Source organism: Ovis canadensis, chromosome 2 (genome assembly GCF_042477335.2).
Source record: "Ovis canadensis isolate MfBH-ARS-UI-01 breed Bighorn chromosome 2, ARS-UI_OviCan_v2, whole genome shotgun sequence".
In the NCBI taxonomy this organism is placed as follows: domain Eukaryota; kingdom Metazoa; phylum Chordata; class Mammalia; order Artiodactyla; family Bovidae; genus Ovis; species Ovis canadensis.
The window spans coordinates 249,200,630-249,220,390 of NC_091246.1; the positions used below are offsets into that span (position 1 = coordinate 249,200,630).

General features: G+C 52.6%; 1 protein-coding gene across 3 annotated transcripts in view; it reads right to left on the reverse strand.

Annotated features, from left to right (window-relative positions):
* Positions 1–19,761, reverse strand: part of EPHB2 (EPH receptor B2) — a 215,621-nt gene that overhangs the window by 27,508 nt on the left and 168,352 nt on the right. For all 3 annotated transcript variants that reach the window (XM_069575031.1, XM_069575029.1, XM_069575030.1), the window contains exon 6: positions 9,241–9,365. In XM_069575031.1, the coding sequence (XP_069431132.1) occupies positions 9,241–9,365 (125 nt within the window). The remainder of the gene's footprint in view (positions 1–9,240; positions 9,366–19,761) is intronic.

Genomic DNA, 19,761 nt, shown 5'->3' on the forward strand with positions numbered 1-19,761 from the left:
AGAGACAGCAAGGAGAGGCTCCACCTTATTCACTTCTGCTTCCCCCTCTTTGCCCCATGCCTCAATGGATTAAGTGGAAGGACCCCCCATTCAGCCTCAGCATGTTTCAGTAAGGCAAGAATTAAGACCCAGAAAGGGGAAACAATGCTCAGGGTCACATATATCAGTTGGTGGCTGCCTTAGGAGTTAAAACCAGGTTCCTGCATGGAACCACCTCACGTATGCATGCCTTTGGATACCCAGGACCTGATGTTCCCTCCTTTGAGAGATGCAGAATGCCAATTCTGATCTGAGCACTGCCTAGGGTGATCCGAGGAGTCTGGGACCAGACAGAGATCTGGCTGGCGCACTGAGAATGGAGGAGTGCTTGAGCTGAGGCAGATGTTTACCAGCCTCCATGGTGCTTGTTCAGGTGTCTGTCAGCTACCCAGAAAACCCTCCCCACATACCCTATTTGTACTAGACCCTGAGTTGGGTACCAGGGGCCCCCAGTGGGTAAAGCACAAGCCCTGGCCTCCTTGGGGAGCTCAGTTTAGTAAAGCAAATGGTGTGGAGGTCTTAACACTTGGAGGATCATGAACCTCTTTGAGAAACTAATGAAAAGCTAGGAACCTTTATGTAGAAAAATGTGCGCCTGAGTGTACATGTCAGTCATGTATATGTCTGGGTACACAGAGCTCTTGAAAACTCTCATGCAACAAATTCAGTGTGGGCAATGTTATTATAGATAATAATTGTAACTACTATCCTATTATGTAATTATACAACTACATTGTAGTTACAGTGTTATTATCATATAGAGGTTAAAACAACAAACTGGAGCCAGACTTTCTGGGTTCAAATCCTGACTCTATGACTTTTGTGATCTTGGGCAAGGTTCTTAACTTCTCCCTACCTCCTTTACTTCATCTGTATTATGGGGAGAATAATAATAACAGCTACCTCAAAGGACTGTTTAGAGAAAGAAATGAATTGATATGTATGAAAGGCTTACACGGGCGGGGTAAGCACAATGAGCCCAAGGGCATGTGACCTGGCCTGGGTCGGGGATAGCAGATGAAGCCATGGAATGCATCTTGACGAGTGGGGGGGACTGAAATGGAACCTTAATAAATACAAGTCACCCAGGCAAAGAAGGGGGAGGGTGGTCCCGGAAAGGAGCAGTAGGTACAAAGGCAAGGAGGTACGAAAAAGCCTGGGATGTGGGGGCAGCAGCAGGTAGGAAGTCTCTTTAGCCTTGCCAGATTGCCTGCCCCCTCCTCCAGGAAGCCTCCTTGATTTCCCAGCCAGATGTGTCTCTCCTCCTCTGAGCCCTGGAACACTTGCTATTGGTACCATGGGCTGGTGGGGGTGGTGGTGGCGGTTTCTGCTGTGTTCCGTTGCCCTGGGCCCAGGCTTATGTCTCTCCCTTGACAGTAAGCTCCAGAGGGAAGGGGCTGTATTTTGCTCCCCTGGACCAGGCACAGGGGCCTGTGTGCAGAGTCCTTCTCCAGTTCTAGACTTTCCATGACCCGGCTTTTCCTGGTCTCTCTTGCCACATCCCCAGGGTCCTCTAGGCTCCAGACATATGGAGCTGCTTCCCCTTTCCCTGCTGGGGTTGCCAGATTTAGAAAAACAAAACAAAATAGAATGCTCAGCTAAATCTGGATTTCAGCTAAACAACGACTAATTTTTAGTAAAGCATGTCCTGTTCAGTCTTTGAGGTATTATACTAAAATGTTAAAAGAAAATTCAAATGTAACCTGGTGTCCTGTATTTTATTGGCCAGTCTGACCTTCCCTGGACACCCTGAGCCTTTGCAAGTGCCGTTGCCCATCTGAACTACGCTTTCCTCATTTGTCCGGCAGTTCTCTTACTTATCATTCAAGACTCAGCACAGTTACTACCTTGGCTGGGGAAAGTGGGAGTGAAAGTCGCTCAGTTGACTTTTTGCGACCCCATGGACTGTGTCCACGGAATTCTCCAGGCCTGAATACTGGAGTGGGTAGCCTTTCCCTTCTCCAGGGGATCGTCCCAACCCAGGGATCGAACCCAGGTCTCCCGCATCGTGGGCAGATTCTTTACCAGCTGAGCCACAAGGGAAGCCCAAGAATACTGGAGTGGGTAGCCTATTTCTTCTCCAGGGGATCTTTCCGACACAGGAATTGAACTGGGGTCTCCTGCACTGCAGGTGGATTCTTTACCAACTGAGCTATCCGGGAAGCCTGGGAGCCCTCCCAAATGTCCCGGTCAGAGACTGCAGGTCCTTTGTCTCCTCTCCTACCCATCGTTCTGATATAAACGTGTCTTCTCCACAGCCTGTGGGATATCTGGGGCAGAAAGCGTGTCTGGCTTATCTCTGGGACCCTCAGGCTGGGCACACAGTACCTGCTCACTAACTACTGACATAATGAATGAATGAATGAATATTAATTAAACCGTTGAGACTATTCATTTATGAAATCTAGGGAGCAGTACCAGATTTGGCCAGTAGGTGCCGCTGTCCAACATGGGATGGGCTCAGGCTCGAAAAAGGGGCTTGGATTCTGCATACTAGGTGGGTCCCCCACTTAAGAGAGGCTAGAAGTTTTTGATTATATGAGGTAGATGGGAGGGAACTGCTAGAGGCATAGCTGCCTTGGGAAGCTGAGGCACTAACCTGAGTGGATCCCTTCTCTAAAACCAGACACAGGGCTGAGCAGGGGATTGGCATGTTTGTTAGTTGCTCATTTGTGTCTGACTCTTTGCGACTCCATGGACTGTAGCCCGCCAGGCTCCTCTGCCCCTGGAATTGCCCAGGCAAGAATACTGGAGTGGGTTGCCATTTCCCCCTCCAGAGGATCTTCCCGATCTAGGGATCCATCCTGGGTCTCCTGCATTGCAGACAGATTCTTTACTGTCTGAGCCATGCAGGGGACTGGAGGTCATTTCAGATGCCAGTTCTTCCACTGCTCTGCATTATGATCTTGGGGAAAGCCCTTCACTTCTCTGAGCCCCTGTTTTCTATTCCAGAAAATGGAGCAATAAATGCCATTTTTTCAGGGTTGTTGTGAAGATAAAATTTGATCAGGCAGTGCTTGGCACACTGGAGATACTGTCTAGAGCCATCGATTTCCTTCCCTCTCCTCACTCTCTCTTTTTTTCTCTCTTTGAAGTTCCATTATCTGAATAAAGATTAAGCAATGATGGATTATGGGAAGAAATTTAGTATGAAATTCACTAGCGCTTAGTTTAAGGCCTTACACAGTGCACCAATGAGGCACGGGTACATTTATTAAGCCCTCTCAGTCTCAGTGTTCTCATCTCTAAAGTGGAATCACACCACTATATACTATACAGAGTGGCTGTGGAAGTTTAATAGGAAAAACCGGGCAAAGCTTTTGGCATAGACAAGCCTATAGTCTTTCCGGTAGTCATGTACAGATGCGAGAGTTAGATCATAAAGAATGCAGAGTGCCGAAGAATTGATGCTTTCTAACTGTGGTGCTGGAGAAGACCCTTGAGAGTCACTTGGACAGAAAGGAGATCAAAACAGTCAATCTTAAAGGAAATCAACCCTGAATACTCATTGGAAGGACTGATGCTGAAGCTGAAGTTCCAATACTTTGCCCACCTGATGCAAAAAACCGACTCATTGGAAAAGACCCTGATTGCTGGGAAAGATTGAGGGCAGGAGGAGAAGAGGGTGACAGAGGATGAGACGGTTGGATGACATCACTGATTCAGCGGCCATGAACTTGGGACAGAGAAGCCTGGCACGCTGTAGTCCACGGGGTCGGAAAGAGTTGGCCACAACTTGGCAACTGAACAACAATCGCTAACACACAAAAGAGTAAACGGAGGCTACCGCCATCGTGGTTATCATCAACACGTGATAGAATAAGCCTTCACCAATGTTCATTAAATGAATGCATGCATGCAAAAGCGAGTGAGTGAACAGGCATCTCCGTGTCGCTACTGCTCCACGTACACTCAGCAACAACCTGAGTGCAGCCTGGCCTTTCATAGTTCACCCCTCCTCTCCCCACCTTTGCTGCCTCTCTCTGGAATATCCTTCCCTTCCACTTCTGCCAAGTAGAAGTTTCTGTTGAATAAACACATAAATTGATGTGGCCTACGCGGGCCCATCCGCCTCACAAAGGACTCATCTTGAGCCCTTGCGGGGAGCCGAGGAGAGTGTGAACCTGTGCGCTCAGGGACAGCTGCCAAAGGCGGCCACCTCCCCTGGGACGCCGGAGCCAATGCGAGCGGCCCGCCCCGGTCTGGCTAACGCCATTCGCCATTCGTCAGCGGCATCCAGAAGCCTCCCTGCGAAGCGGTTGTCAGCTCCGGGCTCCGGGCAGGCTGGGAAATCCCCGTGGAGCCGGGGAAAGGCCAAGCCAGAACCCGCTCCAAAAGAGCCCTTTCTGAAGAAGGCGGGGAGGAGGGGGAGGGCTGGGGGTGGGGCCCACACGGAACGGCAGGGCTCGGTTTGGACTCCCCTACCTGGGAGGATCTGGAGCCCTCATTAAAGAAATCGATGGCAGGCACCAGGAGGACTCTGCAGAGCTGGTGAGAGCCGGCTTACCTAGAAATAATCCCCCCACTCCCGCCAGCAGCCTGGCGCGCCTCCCCAGTGGGGCTGATTCGGGAAGGCAGAGGTGGTGCGGGGATGTCACAGCCCTACCCGAGGGCCCAGGGGCAGAAACCACTCTTGATTCTCCTCCCAGCCCTCTGCTGGTGTCTCATCTGAGACGTTCAGCTACAACTTTTTTTTCTCTCCTTAAACCTTGCCATTCTCTTGGATCCTAACCTTTCACTTCCGTGTGTCCTCTGCCCACTTGCCTGCACGCTTGTCTGTTCTTGACTACACCTCCCTACCCCTGGCAAAGAATTCTCCTGCCAGCGCAGGAGACACAAGAGATGCGGGTTCAACCCCTGGGTTGGGAAGATCCCTGGAGGAGGAAACGGCAACCCGCTCCAGTGTTCTTGCCTGGAGAATCCCATGGACAGAGGAGCCTGGTGGGCTACAGTCCATGGGGTCGTAAAGGGTCAGACACGACTGAGCAACTAAGTGCACATAAGTACTGAACCTATACCTGCAAATCACAAGACCTGCATCTGTCCTGAGGAAAAGGCTCCACCGTCCACCAGGAGTCCTCCTTCACGCTTCCCTGGTCCTCTGAGGTCCGAAATACTGGTTGGATCGGTCAGCTCCTCACATCTCTGCTGCCAGCCCTCCAACTCCACACCATGCTCATCTCCCACTTGGCATCCCATGAGAGCCCCGTGTTGGGTCTACCTGTGTCCCTGGGACCCCCTTGCAGTCTATTCTCCACATGGCAAGTTATAGGAATCTTTAAAGCAATATGAATCAGATCACGTCATTCCCAAATCTCCTGATGGCTTCCTATCAGACTCTATCAAATTGAATCCAGACCCTAAAGGCCTGGAAGACCCACCACAACCCGACCTGCCTCCCTCCCCAAGCTCCTCCCCTACTGCTCTCTCCCTTGTGGCCCTGGCTCTTCCACTCTCTTCTTTGTTCGCTGAGTGCTGCTAGCACGTTCCTGCCCTGGGGCCTTTGCACAGGCCTTTCTTGCTGCCCAGAAAAATCCCTCCCTCATCACTTCTCTGTCTGAACTCCTAGCATCTTTCAAGGTTCTGCTCAACTGTCACTTAAATGAAGACTTCCTCTCATCCATGCCAGAATTATGAGTATTTCCTTGGTGTCTCCCTGAAAACTTTGCTGGCTTTTCTATGGCTTGTATCACATCTTGTCTAATAGCTGTGTCTGAACCTGTCTTTTCCCCTGGGCTGTGAAGTCTTCCATCTCCAGTCACATCCACAACTCAGTTAGAACTGGACATGGAACAACTTGGACTGGTTCCAAGTAGGAAAAGGAGTACGTCAAGGCTGTATATTGTCACCCTGCTTATTTAACTTCTATGCAGAGTACATCATGAGAAATGCTGGGCTGGAAGAAGCACAAGCTGGAATCTAGATTGCCAGGAGAAATATCAATAACCTCAGATATGCAGATGACACCACCCTTATGGCAGAAAGTGAAGAAGAACTAAAGAGCCTCTTGATGAAAGTGAGAGAGGAGAGTGAAAAAGTTGGTTTAAAACTCAATATTCAGAAAACTAAGATCATGGCATCCAGTCCCATCACTTCATGGCAAATAGATGGGGAAGCAGTGGAAACAGTGGCTGACTTTATTTTTTGGGGCTCCAAAATCACTGGAGATGGTGACTGCAGCCATGAAATTAAAAGACGCTTGGAAGGAAAGTTATGACCAACCTAGATAGCATATTGAAAAGCAGAGACATTATTTTGCCAACAAAGGTCTGTCTAGTCAATGCTATGGTTTTTCCAGTAGTCATGTATGGATGTGAGAGTTGGACTATAAAGAAAGCTGAGCACTGAAGAATTGATGCTTTTGAACTGTGGTGTTCGAGAAGACTCTTCAGAGTCCTTTGGACTGCAAGGAGATCCAACCAGTCCATTCTAAAGGAGATCAGTCCTGGGTATTCATTGGAAGGACTGATGCTGAAGCTGAAACTCCAATACTTTGGCCACCTGACACGAAGAACTGACTCACTGGAAAAGACCCTGATGCTGGGAAAGAGTGAAGGCAGGAGGAGAAGGGGATGACAGAGGATGAGATGGTTGGATGGCATCACTGACTCAATGGGCATGAGTTTGGGTAAACTCCAGGAGTTGGTGATGGACAGGGAGGCCTGGCGTGCTGCGGTCCATGGGGGTGCAAAGAGTCAGACACGACTGAACCACTGAACTGAACTGAACTGTGAAGTCCTCAGGTCTCCAGGCAAGCATGGTTACTCTGAGTGAACCCAGCATCCAGGTCAGGCCCCAGTCCAAAGCTGATGACAGTGAATGCTGAGTGAACGGACGTCTGTCTCCCCATTGGCAGAGCCAAGCTGCCTCTTTCTGCACTCAGGCCCTGGGAGGAGTGGCTAACAGCTGTACCTCAGGTCTGCCCCGCTCTCATCACTTGTGCCTAGAATTCTCCATCAGAGTCTGGTCCTATCCACCTCTTAACAGTCATCCTAGAACATCTCTGGGAGAAAACTGGGAGGCAGGAGGGCCAGGTGAAGAGTAAGAGGAGAGCGTCAAATCCTTGCTCCGCCACTTAGCAGCTGAGTGCTCTTGGACATGTCACACAGCTTCTCCTTGCCTCAGTTTTCCCTCCTGTCTAATGGGATGAATCACACTGCCACAAGGAGGAATGGGGTTACCAGAGATGGTATGCTCAGCACATAGTGAGTGCGCAGGGAAGGTGAGCAGGTGATAACTGCGGTGGCTGCAGGGCCTGCTGGTCCTGCCACCCCTGGCAGGGGCCTGGGGATGCCTGGGCAGCAGCAGAAAGTAGGGCAGAGCTGCCTCGGGTTCATACCTCTGTCAGCCTCCCCAGCCCCTCCCGTCTCGGTAGGAAATGGGTCGTAGGCAGGACCTGCACTGGGATTTCTCATTTCCGCTCCCGTCTTTGGGGACAAACACTTTCAGTTTCATTTAATCATAAAGCTTCTTAATTAGTTTTTTTTTTTTTTTTTAATTCTGGGCTGCTAAGCTATCCCTGCCAGAGGGGGTGGGAAGGCTGGCTTCTGCAAAGCCAGGGGCTTCCTGGGCCTGACAGCAGTTGGTCCAGCCACCCTGGGAGCTGGGTGCCCAGCTCCTTCAAGCCTCGCGGTGGTCCAGTGAGGGATTAGCTGATTGCCTCCCATCATCTGGGCTCAGGCCATCCAACAACACCTGGAGTGCGTACTGTGTGCCAGGCAGGGGACATGGCAGAGACAAGGCAAGGACTCCACGCTCCACCAAGACTGCAGGAAGGAATTCACTCACCTGTTCACTTGCCCAACATTTAGCATGTGTCTCCTTGGAGGCAGCCCCAGGGCCCTGGGAGAACGTGCTGAATGGGACAGTTGTGGTCCCTGGTCTCTTGGAATGCAGTGCTGAGAGGAGGGGATGAGCAAGGAAACAAGCCAGCTGGGTGAGGTTGGATAGATGTTTGCTGAACCTCCGAGACACACCAGAGTTCAGCTGAGCCAGGAGTTAACAGAGTGGAAGGGCTGGGCAGGGCCTCAGAAGGCGGGGCTCCAGCTCGGCTGGCTGGAACTGCCTCCGTCTCTCTTCCTCTCAGTCAGGGAAAGCCTTTCCATCCTTTTCTGTTTCCCAGTGGGCTTACTCTTAACTAATGTACTTCCTACAGTCATTTACACCTTAGTCTGAATGAGAGCCCAGTGACCGCTTTCTCAGGGGTGGTCTCTGTGGCTCCCTGGGACGGCCTCAGGGAGCAGGTAAGAAAGCTATCAGTCAGGAGCTCCCTGGGCCTCTGATGTTCGGCTGCGCTCTCCCCTGCCGCCTCTGTACTGGGCAGCCTCCACATTCAGATGTGCTGAGCTCACCTGGTCTTACGTCACATAGCCCTTGCTCACTGAGAGGCAGGCAGGGCAGGAAAGGGAGGAAGGGAAAGCATACTCAGTACTCATCTCTGCTGAGGGCCAGACCATTTTCTCCTTCACCTGCACAGCGACCCCCACCCCCCACCCAAGAAAGGTGGTCTCATTCGTATTTGACACGAGAGGGAACTGAGGCTCAGAGAAAGATCCCTGCTCAAGGTCACACACAGCTGGTTAGGGATGGAGCTGGGGTTTGAACCTACAGTTCCTCATTCCTTGTCCAGAGCTCTTTCTTCGACACCAGTGGCTTCCAACCCTGGGTCCCTGAGGGAGTCATGGGGGTCTGATTTAAAAGCTCAAAGAGAGATCCCTGTCCCCATCCAAAGGGCACTCAGGCAAATGCAAACAGGTGTTTTAGTTGGAATCAGAGCCCCGTGGGGAGGAGGCTCCGTTCTCTCCCCTTGTATGGAAGCTCTCTTGAGCAGTTTCAAACCTCTGCTTCAGAAGGACACACAACTAATTGGAACTTCAGAAATGTGGCTTTTGGGAAAACCAGTTTTCAGAACATCAGGCCCTTCAGGGTCCAGATGAAAGGGGTCTCAGTGGGGAAAGGGCCGTGACCACTGCATTTTACTGATTGTGCCTGGATGCCCAAGACCAGGAAAGCAAGACTCGGAGAAGTCAAGGCGCCCGCCTGAGGCCTCACAGCCGGGGAGGAGCGGAGCTGAGGCCAGGGCTCTTTCTGCTGCACTGGCCTGCCTCATCTGGCTGGATGGCAGAAGCCCAGAGGCCAGCCTGGGGGAGCGGGTCCCTGCGTGAGGTGGGGGGCGGGGGCAGTACCCAGGAACACAGGTACCTTCTCATAGTACTGCAGCTCATAATCCAGGATGACGCCGTTGGGCTGGTCAGGCTGGGACCACGAGAGGGTGATGCTGTCCACGGTGCGGCTCACCTGGTGCATGATGGACACGGCCGAAGGAGCTGAAAGAGAGGTCAGAGGTCAGGGGTCGGGGCAGGCATGAGAAGGTGCAGCTTCTGCCCCAACCTCAAAGGTGCCCAGACAATAGACAGCTGTGGGACCAGAGAGGGGAAGGCATCCGGCCTAAGTCACACAGCCAACCTGCAGGAGATAACAGAGTACAGGGTCACAGGTGCTGCTCTCACGGGGCACCTCTAGGCTACAGACGCCGGCAACTCCAGCCACACCTGCCAATGCTCAGCCACGTCAGGTCAAGACAGGCGCTGGGCCCCTTCTCTGATCTGGCTCCGAGCGGGTTGGACTAAATGTCATTCATTCTCTCTCGAAGCTTACAGTCTATGGAGTCCCTAGACGTGGCGATGGGGCTCCGGAACAGGGAAGCAGAGAAGGTGGGAGATTCACTCATTCCTTCAACAAATTTGCACCAAGTGCCTCCTATATGGCAGGATATAGCAAGGAATAAAACTCACCGCCAAAAATAAGTATATGAAAATAAACTCATTCATGTCAATGTGTGGCAAAACCCACCACAGTATTGTAAAGTAGTTAGCCTCCAATTAAAATAAATAAATTAATTTTCAAAATAAAAGAAAAAGTTAAAACCAACCAATCAATCAATTCATAGCTACTTTGGAAAAGTTTGGTGGTTCCTTAAAAAGTTAAACATAGAATTACCCTATGATCCAGCTATTCCACTCTTAATCACATACTCCAAAGAACTGAAAGCAGCTATTCAAGCAAATATTTGTATATGAATGTTTACAGCAGTATTATTCACAACAGCCAAGAGGTGTGCTGTGCTCAGTTTATCAACAGATGAATGTCTATCAACAGATGAATGAATAAACAAATTGTGGCATTCACATATAACAGAATATTACTTAGGCATAAAAGAGAATAAAGCACTGTCATATGCTATGATGAAGATAAACCTCAAATCTGTGCTAAGGGCGAGTGCCAATTGTATGGAATAGATAAGGTGACAGAGGCAGTGAGTAGATTGTGGTTGCCAAGGGTTGGTGAGGGGGCATGGGGAGTGCTGGGTACGGGGTCTTCTTCTGGGGTGATGAGAATGTTTTGGCACTGGGGAGAGGTGCTAAGCGCCCACATGTGACTGTACTACAATGTTGCTGGACCATGCACGTTAACATGTTAATTGCATGTTACGGGAACTTCACCAATCCCTTCCTGCAGCGCTGCTTGTGCCCTCATGGAGGGAACTTAGATCAAGGGGACAAGAAGTCACAGGAGGTTGTGCCTGGCGCTAGAAGGACCCTCAGAAATAATTTAGTCCCATTCCCTCATTTTACCGACGTGGAAACTGAGGTCGGGAGAGGGTTGTCAGCTGCCCCCGGGTCACAGTGACGTCAAGCTCGTAGCCCTTTCCTTGATTCCTTCTTTCACAGAGCATGCCCCCCCACCCCCGCCATGCTGGTTGCCTTCTTCTTAAATGGGACGAACCTGCACGAAGCGCCTACATCGTGTTGGCCGTGGCCCTGGACCCTTCATGCACGTGTGTCCTGAGCTGACTGTCGGCGAGGGGGCTGTATTAGCCCCACCAACAGGTGCAGCTCCCAAAGCTCAGAGCCGCACAAGGCTTCCTGAGGTCACGCAGCCAGTCCGTTGGGGAGCTGGGGTCTGAACCCAGGCCTGCTGCTCCCAGAGCAGGATTCATCCAGGAGTCCTGGCCTGGTTCATCCCTATGGCGTCGCTGGAGTGGGGAGCCCCCTTGGCTCTCTGGGCCTGAGGTTTTCATGGTTCCAGGAGGGGCTGAGGACTCACCAGGGGTGGGGGAGCACCTCCTGTAGTCTCTCCTGGCTCCTGGGTGGGTCCAGGACAAGCGGATGCCCTGTCTCCACCATCTTGGCAATTCCTACAGGAGGCTGAGGCTGACTCTTCTCCCACCCAAATCCTGCTTTGCAGGGGCTCTGGCCACACCAACAGGAGCGTAGACCAAGGAGGGGGAGGGGCTCCTGGAGGATGAGCACCACCTGTTTCCTGCTCTGTCTCCACCCCTTCGTCCCCCGGGGGGAGGGAACAGTCTCTTGGTCAGAAGATTCAGGGCCTACTCTCTGGCCTGCTGCTCACTGACTGCCCTATGAGCTGCAGGCTATTAACATCCCCAGTTTATAGATGGAGAAACAGGCTTGGAGCTATTCAGTGATCTGCCATGCGTGGCTCATGCAGCCAGGCAGTGGAGGGCTGACTCTTGAAACTGGTGGCTCAGACTCCTCACCAGCACAGCTCTGGTTACCGCGAGATCAGCCTGGTTCCAACCAGGCTGGGGCAGTCTTGGGCAGGTGACCCCCCTCTCTGGATCTGGTTCCTTCTCTGCACTGTGGGCACAGCTGGAAGATCCCTAGGAGCTTGCACTCAAATGCTCCCTGCCTGTCCTTCCTGGTTGACCCTGGTCCTGGAGTTGCATCAGCCCAGGAGGGGCCAGCATGGGCCCAAGCAGGTCCAGGCTTCCCTCCAGCACCTCAAAGAGCTGCGAAAAATGGGCCCGAGACATCCTGGTCCAGGTGTCCCTGTAGTCCTCTGTTCTTTCTGCATCTGCCCGACCTCCAAGGGAGGGCCATCTGTCCCTCAACTCAGCTTCTTGTCCCGCCAGGGGGCAGCAGGCCTCTTGGGAAGGTTAGAGACCTGGCTCCCTGCAAGGAGATCCAACCTGTCAATCTTAAAGGAAATCAGTCTTGAATATTCATTGGAAGGACTGATGCTGAAGCTGAAACTCCAATACTTTGGCCACCTGATGCAAAGAGCTGACTCATTGGAAAAGACCCTGATGCTGGGAAAGACTGAAGGCAGGAGGAGAAGGGGACGACAGAGGATGCGATGGTTGGATGGCATTACAACACAATGGACATGAGTTTGAGCAGGCTCCGGGAGTTGGTGGTAGACAGGGAGGCCTGGCGTGCTACAGTCCATGGGGTCACAAAGGGTCGGACACGACTGAGCGACTGAACTGAACTCCCTACAGTTTCCTCCTTAGTCAAACAAAGAGACTGTCTTCCTTGCTCCTGCCTCACTAACCAGTGTTTATTAAGCACCTGCTAAGCTGGGCACTGGGTTAAGCCCTTGACATTCACAAACCCATTAATCCTCACAGCTGCCTGTGAAGCAGATCTCCTTCAGCCCATTTAGCAGATGGGAAAACTGAGAATCACAGTAAAGTGACTTGCCTGAAGCTGCATAGATAGTAAGTGGCCAGACAAAGCAACATACAGTCATGCTCCATGAAGTCACCTGAAGGGTTTTCAGGGCTGTGTGCATGTGTATAACCATAACAAGGATAAAGCTGCTGACCTAACTCTTTCTGAGCGCTCGTTCTGTGCCACGCCATATTCCAGGCACTCAACACCTATTAACACAGGCCTGGGAAATCCCATGGATGGAGGAGCCTGGTGGGCTGCAGTCCGTGGGGTCGCCAAGAGTCAGACACAACTGAACAACTTCACTTTCATTTTTCACTTTCATGCACTGGAGAAGGAAATGGCAACCCACTCCAGTGTTCTTGCCTAGAGAATCCCAGGGACGGGGCGGCCTGGTGGGCTGCCGTCCACGGGGTCGCACAGAGTTGGACACGACGGAAGCGACTTAGCAGCAGCAGCAGCAGCAGCAGCAGAGTCTTCCCTGCTGGCCCAGTGGTCAGGACTCTGTGCTCCCAAGGGGCATGGATTCAATCCCTGGTTGGGGAACTAAGATCCCACATGACAAAGCAAACAACTCCCCCTCCTCCAAAGAACCAGACACAAGCATAACAGAATCCTCACAACAGCCCTATGAACTGGGGGCTATTAACATCCCTAGTTTACAGATGGAGAAACTGAGGCTTGGAGGTCCTTGGTGACCTGCTCAAGGCTTATACAGCCAGGCAGTGGAGGACTAGCCCTTGAACTAGCCTTCAGGCTCTTCACCAGCGCGCCTCTGGTTACCATGAGATCAGCCTGATTCCAAGTAATGCTCACTGGAAATTAACAAGGAAATTGATAGACCCCTGGGGAGGGGGATGTGGTCAGAGCTCTCAGGGTCTGGGTTTCCTCACCTGCAAAGTGAGCCTAATGGTTGCATGTTTGGGGGCTGTTATGCGGAGGAATGAGTGAAAACACTTCCGGTGCTTAGTGTGGTCCCCAGCACATGGTCAGCGCTGTGAGTGTTTGGGGGGTGTCACTGGGCACTGGCCACTGAGCAGCTGACCTGCGTTTTGTTCGAGCCTCTCAATAACAGTGTGGGATGAGGGTTAATAGCTGCAAGTTGCAGAAGAGGAAACTGAGGCAGGAGACGTGGGTTCGATCCCTGGCTTGGGAAGATTCCCTGGAGAAGGAAATGGCAACCCACTCCAGAATTCTTGCCTGGAGAATCCCACGGACAGAGGACCCTGGCAGGCTACAATCCATGGGGTTGCAGAGTCACACATGACTGAGTGTGTGAGCACACACGCACACACACACAGGCTCAGAGAGGCATGATGACTTCAAGGTCACACAGGGAGTGAGGAGCTGAGCTGTGCCTAGAGACTTGTGCCCAAGACTGCCCTCTCATTTGCCCAGGCCAGAGTCTTCTGGGGCCTGCAGGCTCAGAGAGTCCGGACGCAGTGGGACAAATAGTTTCAGGACAGGCGGAGGGACGGGGCTGCAGAGGCAGGTGGGGGCCAGATCTCCAGACTTAGGAGCGACTTTATCCCGAAGGCACTGGGAAGCCATGGGAGGACTGCAGCAGGGATGGCAACGCACACAAAAAGGCAGGCCCCCAGCTAACACCGGACACTTCCTTATCCACTCCACGCCAGGCACTTCGGCAAGTGCTTTACGTCAACTAACTTGTTCAACACTCACAGCAACCCGAGGAGGCTGGGCTATCCCCTTTCACAGATGAGGAAGCGGAGGCACTGAGGTATGAGGTACACTGGCCCAAAGTTACCAAGCCATGGAGCTGGGATGTGAACCCAGGCCCACGCACGTCCAGCATCTCCTGTTCTTTCCGCTGGCTGCGGCTGAGGCAGGCTGACCACAGTGGTCTGGAGGCCAGGGGGTCTCAGCGGGCCTCTGAGGACAGCGTGGCCCACTGCCCATCCGGCCGCCCTGGCTCTGGGCGCTCAGCTGTTGGTGGAGACAGGTCGCCCACGGCCAGGGCGGTCTGGGTTTGGTGGGCTTAGCTGGTAGTCTTGGGTTACAGGCAGCGAACCCGGGCTCTGATCCCATAAGCCCAGTCACCCTGGGTGTGGCAGGGAGGAGGCATTCGCCGGGAAGACGATCAAGGCGGGCCAGCGAGGGCTGGCCTTTCTCCTGGAATCCGGGGGGATTAGCGGCAGAGAAAAGGGAACAGCTGGACGATTCCTCGTCCCTCCTGGCCGCCCGCCGCCCACCCTGAGGTGTCAGGTTGCCCTGTGAGTCGCTCTTTAGGGAATTCTGGTATTTTCAATTACCAGCCGGGCGCACCGGCAGGGGGATGGGGTCAGGGGCGCCCCGTGACCCCGGCAAGAAGATGGAGCCCCAGGGAACAAGCACAAAAAGAGGCTTGTGGGGGTCGAGAGGGGGCGGGGGAGGCCAGCCAGGCAGGGCCTTGCTCAGTGGGAGCAGGTGGTCAGGGGCCCCGCTGCCCCCAGCGAGCCCTGCGGGAAGCTTCCAGTCTCTTCTTCAGCCGAAACCTGGAGAAGGAGCCTTTCCTTCTGCGAGCCTCTTTCTGCCCCAGGGCATGAAGGAATAGGAGGAGGGGGTTTTTGGGGTCTTCTGGGACTAGCGTCCTTTGACAGGCAGGAGGTCAGGAGGCCTGTGGGTCTGGCTACCGCAAGAGAGTGTGGGTTTGGGTCTCATTCAGTGCTGAGCTCTAAGGAAGGAGACCCCCACTCGGCCTTTGCCCTTTCACCAGAAGACCCCATGAGCTTAGAGGGACGGGGGAAGAGTCGCTGGCACTGCGGGAGTCAGAGACACCACCCCAAACCCCAGACTCTCAGACCCCACTGCCTCCCTGACATCTTCACACGCCGTTCGTGGATTCCACCGGGAATAAAATGCACGGGCTCCCAAGCACCACCCACACTGGCTGCCTCTCTGTCCCTGATCACACTGAGGTCATTCTTGCCTCGGGGCCTTGGCCTCACAGTGTTTCTGCCCGGAAACCTCCTCCCCCAGTTCTTCCATGACCAGCGCCTCCTCGTCATTCAGGTCTCAGCTAAACCATCACCTTCTCAGAGCGGCCCTGCCTGACCATCAGCCCGGCCTCAGTCACCCACCAGGCCACACGCTCTTTTCTTTGTAGCGCGAACACCGTCTTCTCTGCAGACGGGGGCCTTGTGGCTCTTATTCAGTCTATCCCTAGTGCGTGGAACAGTATGTAGCTCAGAGCAGGCGCTCGGGCGATACTTGGTACAGGAAGAAAGGAAGAGGAGAGGAGGAAGGATGGGAGGCTGGCTCTCATTTTTTAGCCCTTCAGCAACCTGGGTGAGGCCACTGACCTTGGGGTACATGGCCTCAGGCAGCATCCAGGAGAAGGCAATATGGCTTGTGTGAGGCTCAGTTGTGTCCAACTCTTTGCGACCCTGTGGACTGTCTCCTGCCGGCTCCTCCGTCTGTAGGATTCTCCAGGCAAGAACACTGGAGCGGGTTGCCATGCCCTCCTCCAGGGGATCTTCCCGACCCAGGAATCAAATCTGCATCTCTTAGTCTCCTGCATTGGCAGGTGGGTTCTTTACGACTAGCACCGCCCAGGAAGCCTTTTCCACATAATAGCTATTGTGTTTTGGAACCAGTAATCTGAGGAACATAGTTTGGAGGGGAGAAAAAGTTGGTCCAGGAGATACTATTATTCTTTTTCTTAAACCTGAGAAAAACCTCCTGTCTGGGGCGGCAGCTGGCAGTTCATCTCATTCTCTCTTCCCTTGACTCACTGTCGATTTAGCTGTATCCACCTGGGGCCACACGATCAGACAGTCCATTTTACAGATGAGGAAAGAGAGACTCAGATCTATGTCTCCTGCCCAGTGTGCCTCAGCTCCCAAGCAGTGGGGCTGGGATCAGGACCCAGGGCTGCCTGACTCAGAAACCCAGGTTGTTTTTTCCTCCTGGTTGTCTGGCCCTCTCCACAAGTGTGATCTGAGCAGGCTGAGGTCCAGCCCTGGGCTTCGTGTTGTGGAAACATCCAACGGTCCACCCCTTAGTGGGCTGCTCGGGCACCCTGGTCTCATCTGAGGCCACTCAGCGGGAACCAGTCCCATCCCAGCATCTGGGCTAGCAAGGCGGGAAGAGCCTGGCCCTCGAATCAGGGGACCTAACTCAGCCTTCTGTGGGGACAGTGGCAAGGATGCTGGCAAGGTTAAATGAAGACCTGTATCTAAAGTGTTTAGCACAGGACGTGGCCCAGAGTAAAGGATCAGGGGACATTAGCCAGGTGTCACTGTCTGGGCCGCTCAGACTCTCAAACAGCACAGTGAGTAGCTGAGAGCTTAGCAAAAGATCATGAATGGTAGTGGCGATGGCGGAAGACGGGAGAAGGAGCGGCATCCAGGGTTCAGGTCCCATCTCTTAAGCTCAGGTGACACTATTACTTCAGGCCAGCTACCCCTTTCTCTGAGCCCCGGTATCTCACCTGTAAAATGGGTTGTGGCAGACAGTATCCACTGCCTACCAAATATCCATTCTTCCTTTCTCAGATTAACAGAATCCTGGTTCTTTGCTGGGCACATTCTTCCTTAATAAAAGATTACACTTTCTCAAGCTTTTCGGCAGCTAGAAGTGGCCATGTAACAATGTGCTTGCCAATGAGCGATAAGCTAAAGTGTGGGACTTCTAGGGAGTCTCTTTAAAATGAAGGGGCCCTACCCTTGTCACTTTTCTTCTTCCATCTTGCTGCCTGGCATATGGATGTGATAGCTGGAGCTCTTGCAACCATTTTGGGCTATAAGGATGAGAAACTGTGTGCTGAGGAGTCTGAATCTTTAATGATCCCATCCAGTTGCCCTAACTCCTATTTTCTGACATCCTTTACACATTAGAAAAATAAATCTCCGTTTAGTCTAAGTTAGTATGTAGACTGGTTGTATTAATTGCCTCACTGTATCTACAACCTTTGTCCTAGAATTTGCGTAATCCCCCCTGGGCTTGGCTGTGTGACTTGCTCTGGCCAGTGGAATTTAAGTAAATATGGAATAAGCAGAGGCTTGAAAAAGCCCTCCCATGTATCTGACGGCCGTGAGAACAGACCCAGGCTGACCTGTTAGAGGCCGAGACACGTGGAGCAGACTTGTTGCCCCAGCGGTCCCCTCCAGGGCCATTTTTGACTAGCTCACAGCGCTCCACCCCAAACATGCAATAGAGCCCTGACGAAATCCAAAGAGCTGCTGAGAGACCCGGAGTAGCTGGAGCACAAACATATGAAAGCTCCCCGCCGAGACCCATCCAGCCAGGAGACTCACGAGCTAGATAAGTGCTTCTTGCTTTTACGGTTGATTGTTAAACAGCCTTACTGTGGCAGCGGCTATCTGTTCTTTTTCTTACTCTCATAGGCAGCCAAACCAATCTTAGCTGAGAGTCTAGGCGGGCAAGGCCTCCCCCTGCAGAACGCTTGGGAGGATGAAAGAGGTTGATGCGCACAGAGGGCTTGGCCTGGGGAGGGAAGTGCCCTCTCCCTCTCTCTTCCTTTCCCCAGGCATGGGCCTCGCTGGGGGTTCTCTTGTCCTGTCTCTTTCTGATCCTCTCCACCCCTAGAGAGAGAAGTAGGTGAGCACTTGCTCATGCCAGTTCTGGAGACCAGCCACTCTGTGCCCGCTCTGCAGGAGGGCGAAAGGATCACAGGCAAACACGGCTGGTAGAAAGGGCTTCGGAAAGTTGAAAGTTTTTCCATGAGAAAGCCGCGCGGAGTGATGTCACGGACAGAGGCTGTGACACCCGGCCAGGGGGTGGGAAACCAGCTCTGCCAAGGACCTGCAGACCTGTATGGTCTTGGGTAGGCACTTAGGAAGCTCCCAGGGCCTCAGTTTTCCTCCCTATAAAAGGAGGTGTTTGCACTGGATGGATACTGATGTGTTTTTTAATTTGATCTCCGTTACCTCCTGGGCGTGATAGGCAGGATCACAGCTCCAGAAGATGTCTGCGACCTAATCCCAGAATCCCTGAATCTGTTATCTTACAGGGTAAAAGACACTTTGCAGATGTGATTAAGGTTATGGCCCTTGAGATGGAAGATTATCCTGGATCATCCAGGTGGACCCAGTCTAATCACTTGAGTCCTTAAAAGAGGAGGGAATCTTTCCCAGATGAGAGTCAGGCCAGAGAGTGAGAGTGTGAGGAAGACTTCACTGCCTTGTTGCTGCTTCTGAGATGAGGCGGGGAGTAGGGTGGGGTGGGGTGGGGCCTCTGCAAGGACCAGAGTGACTCCCCTGGGAGCTAGGGAATCTCCTAGATGACAGTCAGCAAGGTAACAGAGATGTCTCTGCTACAAACGCAGGGAGCTGAATTCTGCTAACACCCGAATGAGTGAAGCCACCAGCAAGCAACACAGCCCTGCGAACACTTGAGTTTAGCCTGATGAGATTCAGGCTAGACTTCTGACCCATGGAAAAGTAAGATAAGAACTACGTCTCTTTCTCTGTTGCTAAGTTTGTGGCATCTTGTTGCAGCAGCAACAGGAACCTAACACACCTTCTGATTTCATTTGAAGCCGAGCTACCAAGTACTGTGCCCAGGGGTTCTACCACATTTTGACTAACCTGGTGACCATCTTGGAAAGCCGGGATGATGAAAACATGCCCATCTGGAAGGGGAAGATTCTGAGGCTCGAGGAAGTAAGGGTCCCTAGACAGCCTGATCCCATAGCTTGGAAAGGGGGCGTGCTAGGTGAGGATGGAGTTTGCCAAGCCCAGCACTGATGCCTTTCCCCCACCCATGACTCCCTAGGACATGACAATGGGGGAATCTTCCTAATGGGTCATTCAGTATGGGTGGCCCCAAAGGCTGCACTGGCTCGGCCAAGCTGTGGTGTGGCAGGTCCAGGCACATGGCTTGCCCCACCTCTGCAGAAGGTTTGGCTCCAGTTTCAACACTGAGCCTTGAGTATGCAGCGATGTCATTATTCAGGTTCTGCCAGTGACTTGAGTGGTGGGCAAGTCATTTCACTCTTACCTTTCCTTATCTGTAAGATAAAAGAACAACAGGATCCACTGAGGTTGGGGAGATTCATCATCCAGGGCTTAGTATCTGGCAAATAATAAACACTTGCCAGGTGTGACCCATTATTATGATTAGAGTAAATATAGGATAATTTGTGTGTGTGTATTTTGGCCATGGGATCTCAGTTCCTTGACCAGGGATCGAACTCACGTCTCCTGCATTGAAAGTGTAGCATCCCAACCACCAGGCCACCAGGGAAGTCCCGATCCCTGCTTTTGGAGTGCTGACCCTCCCA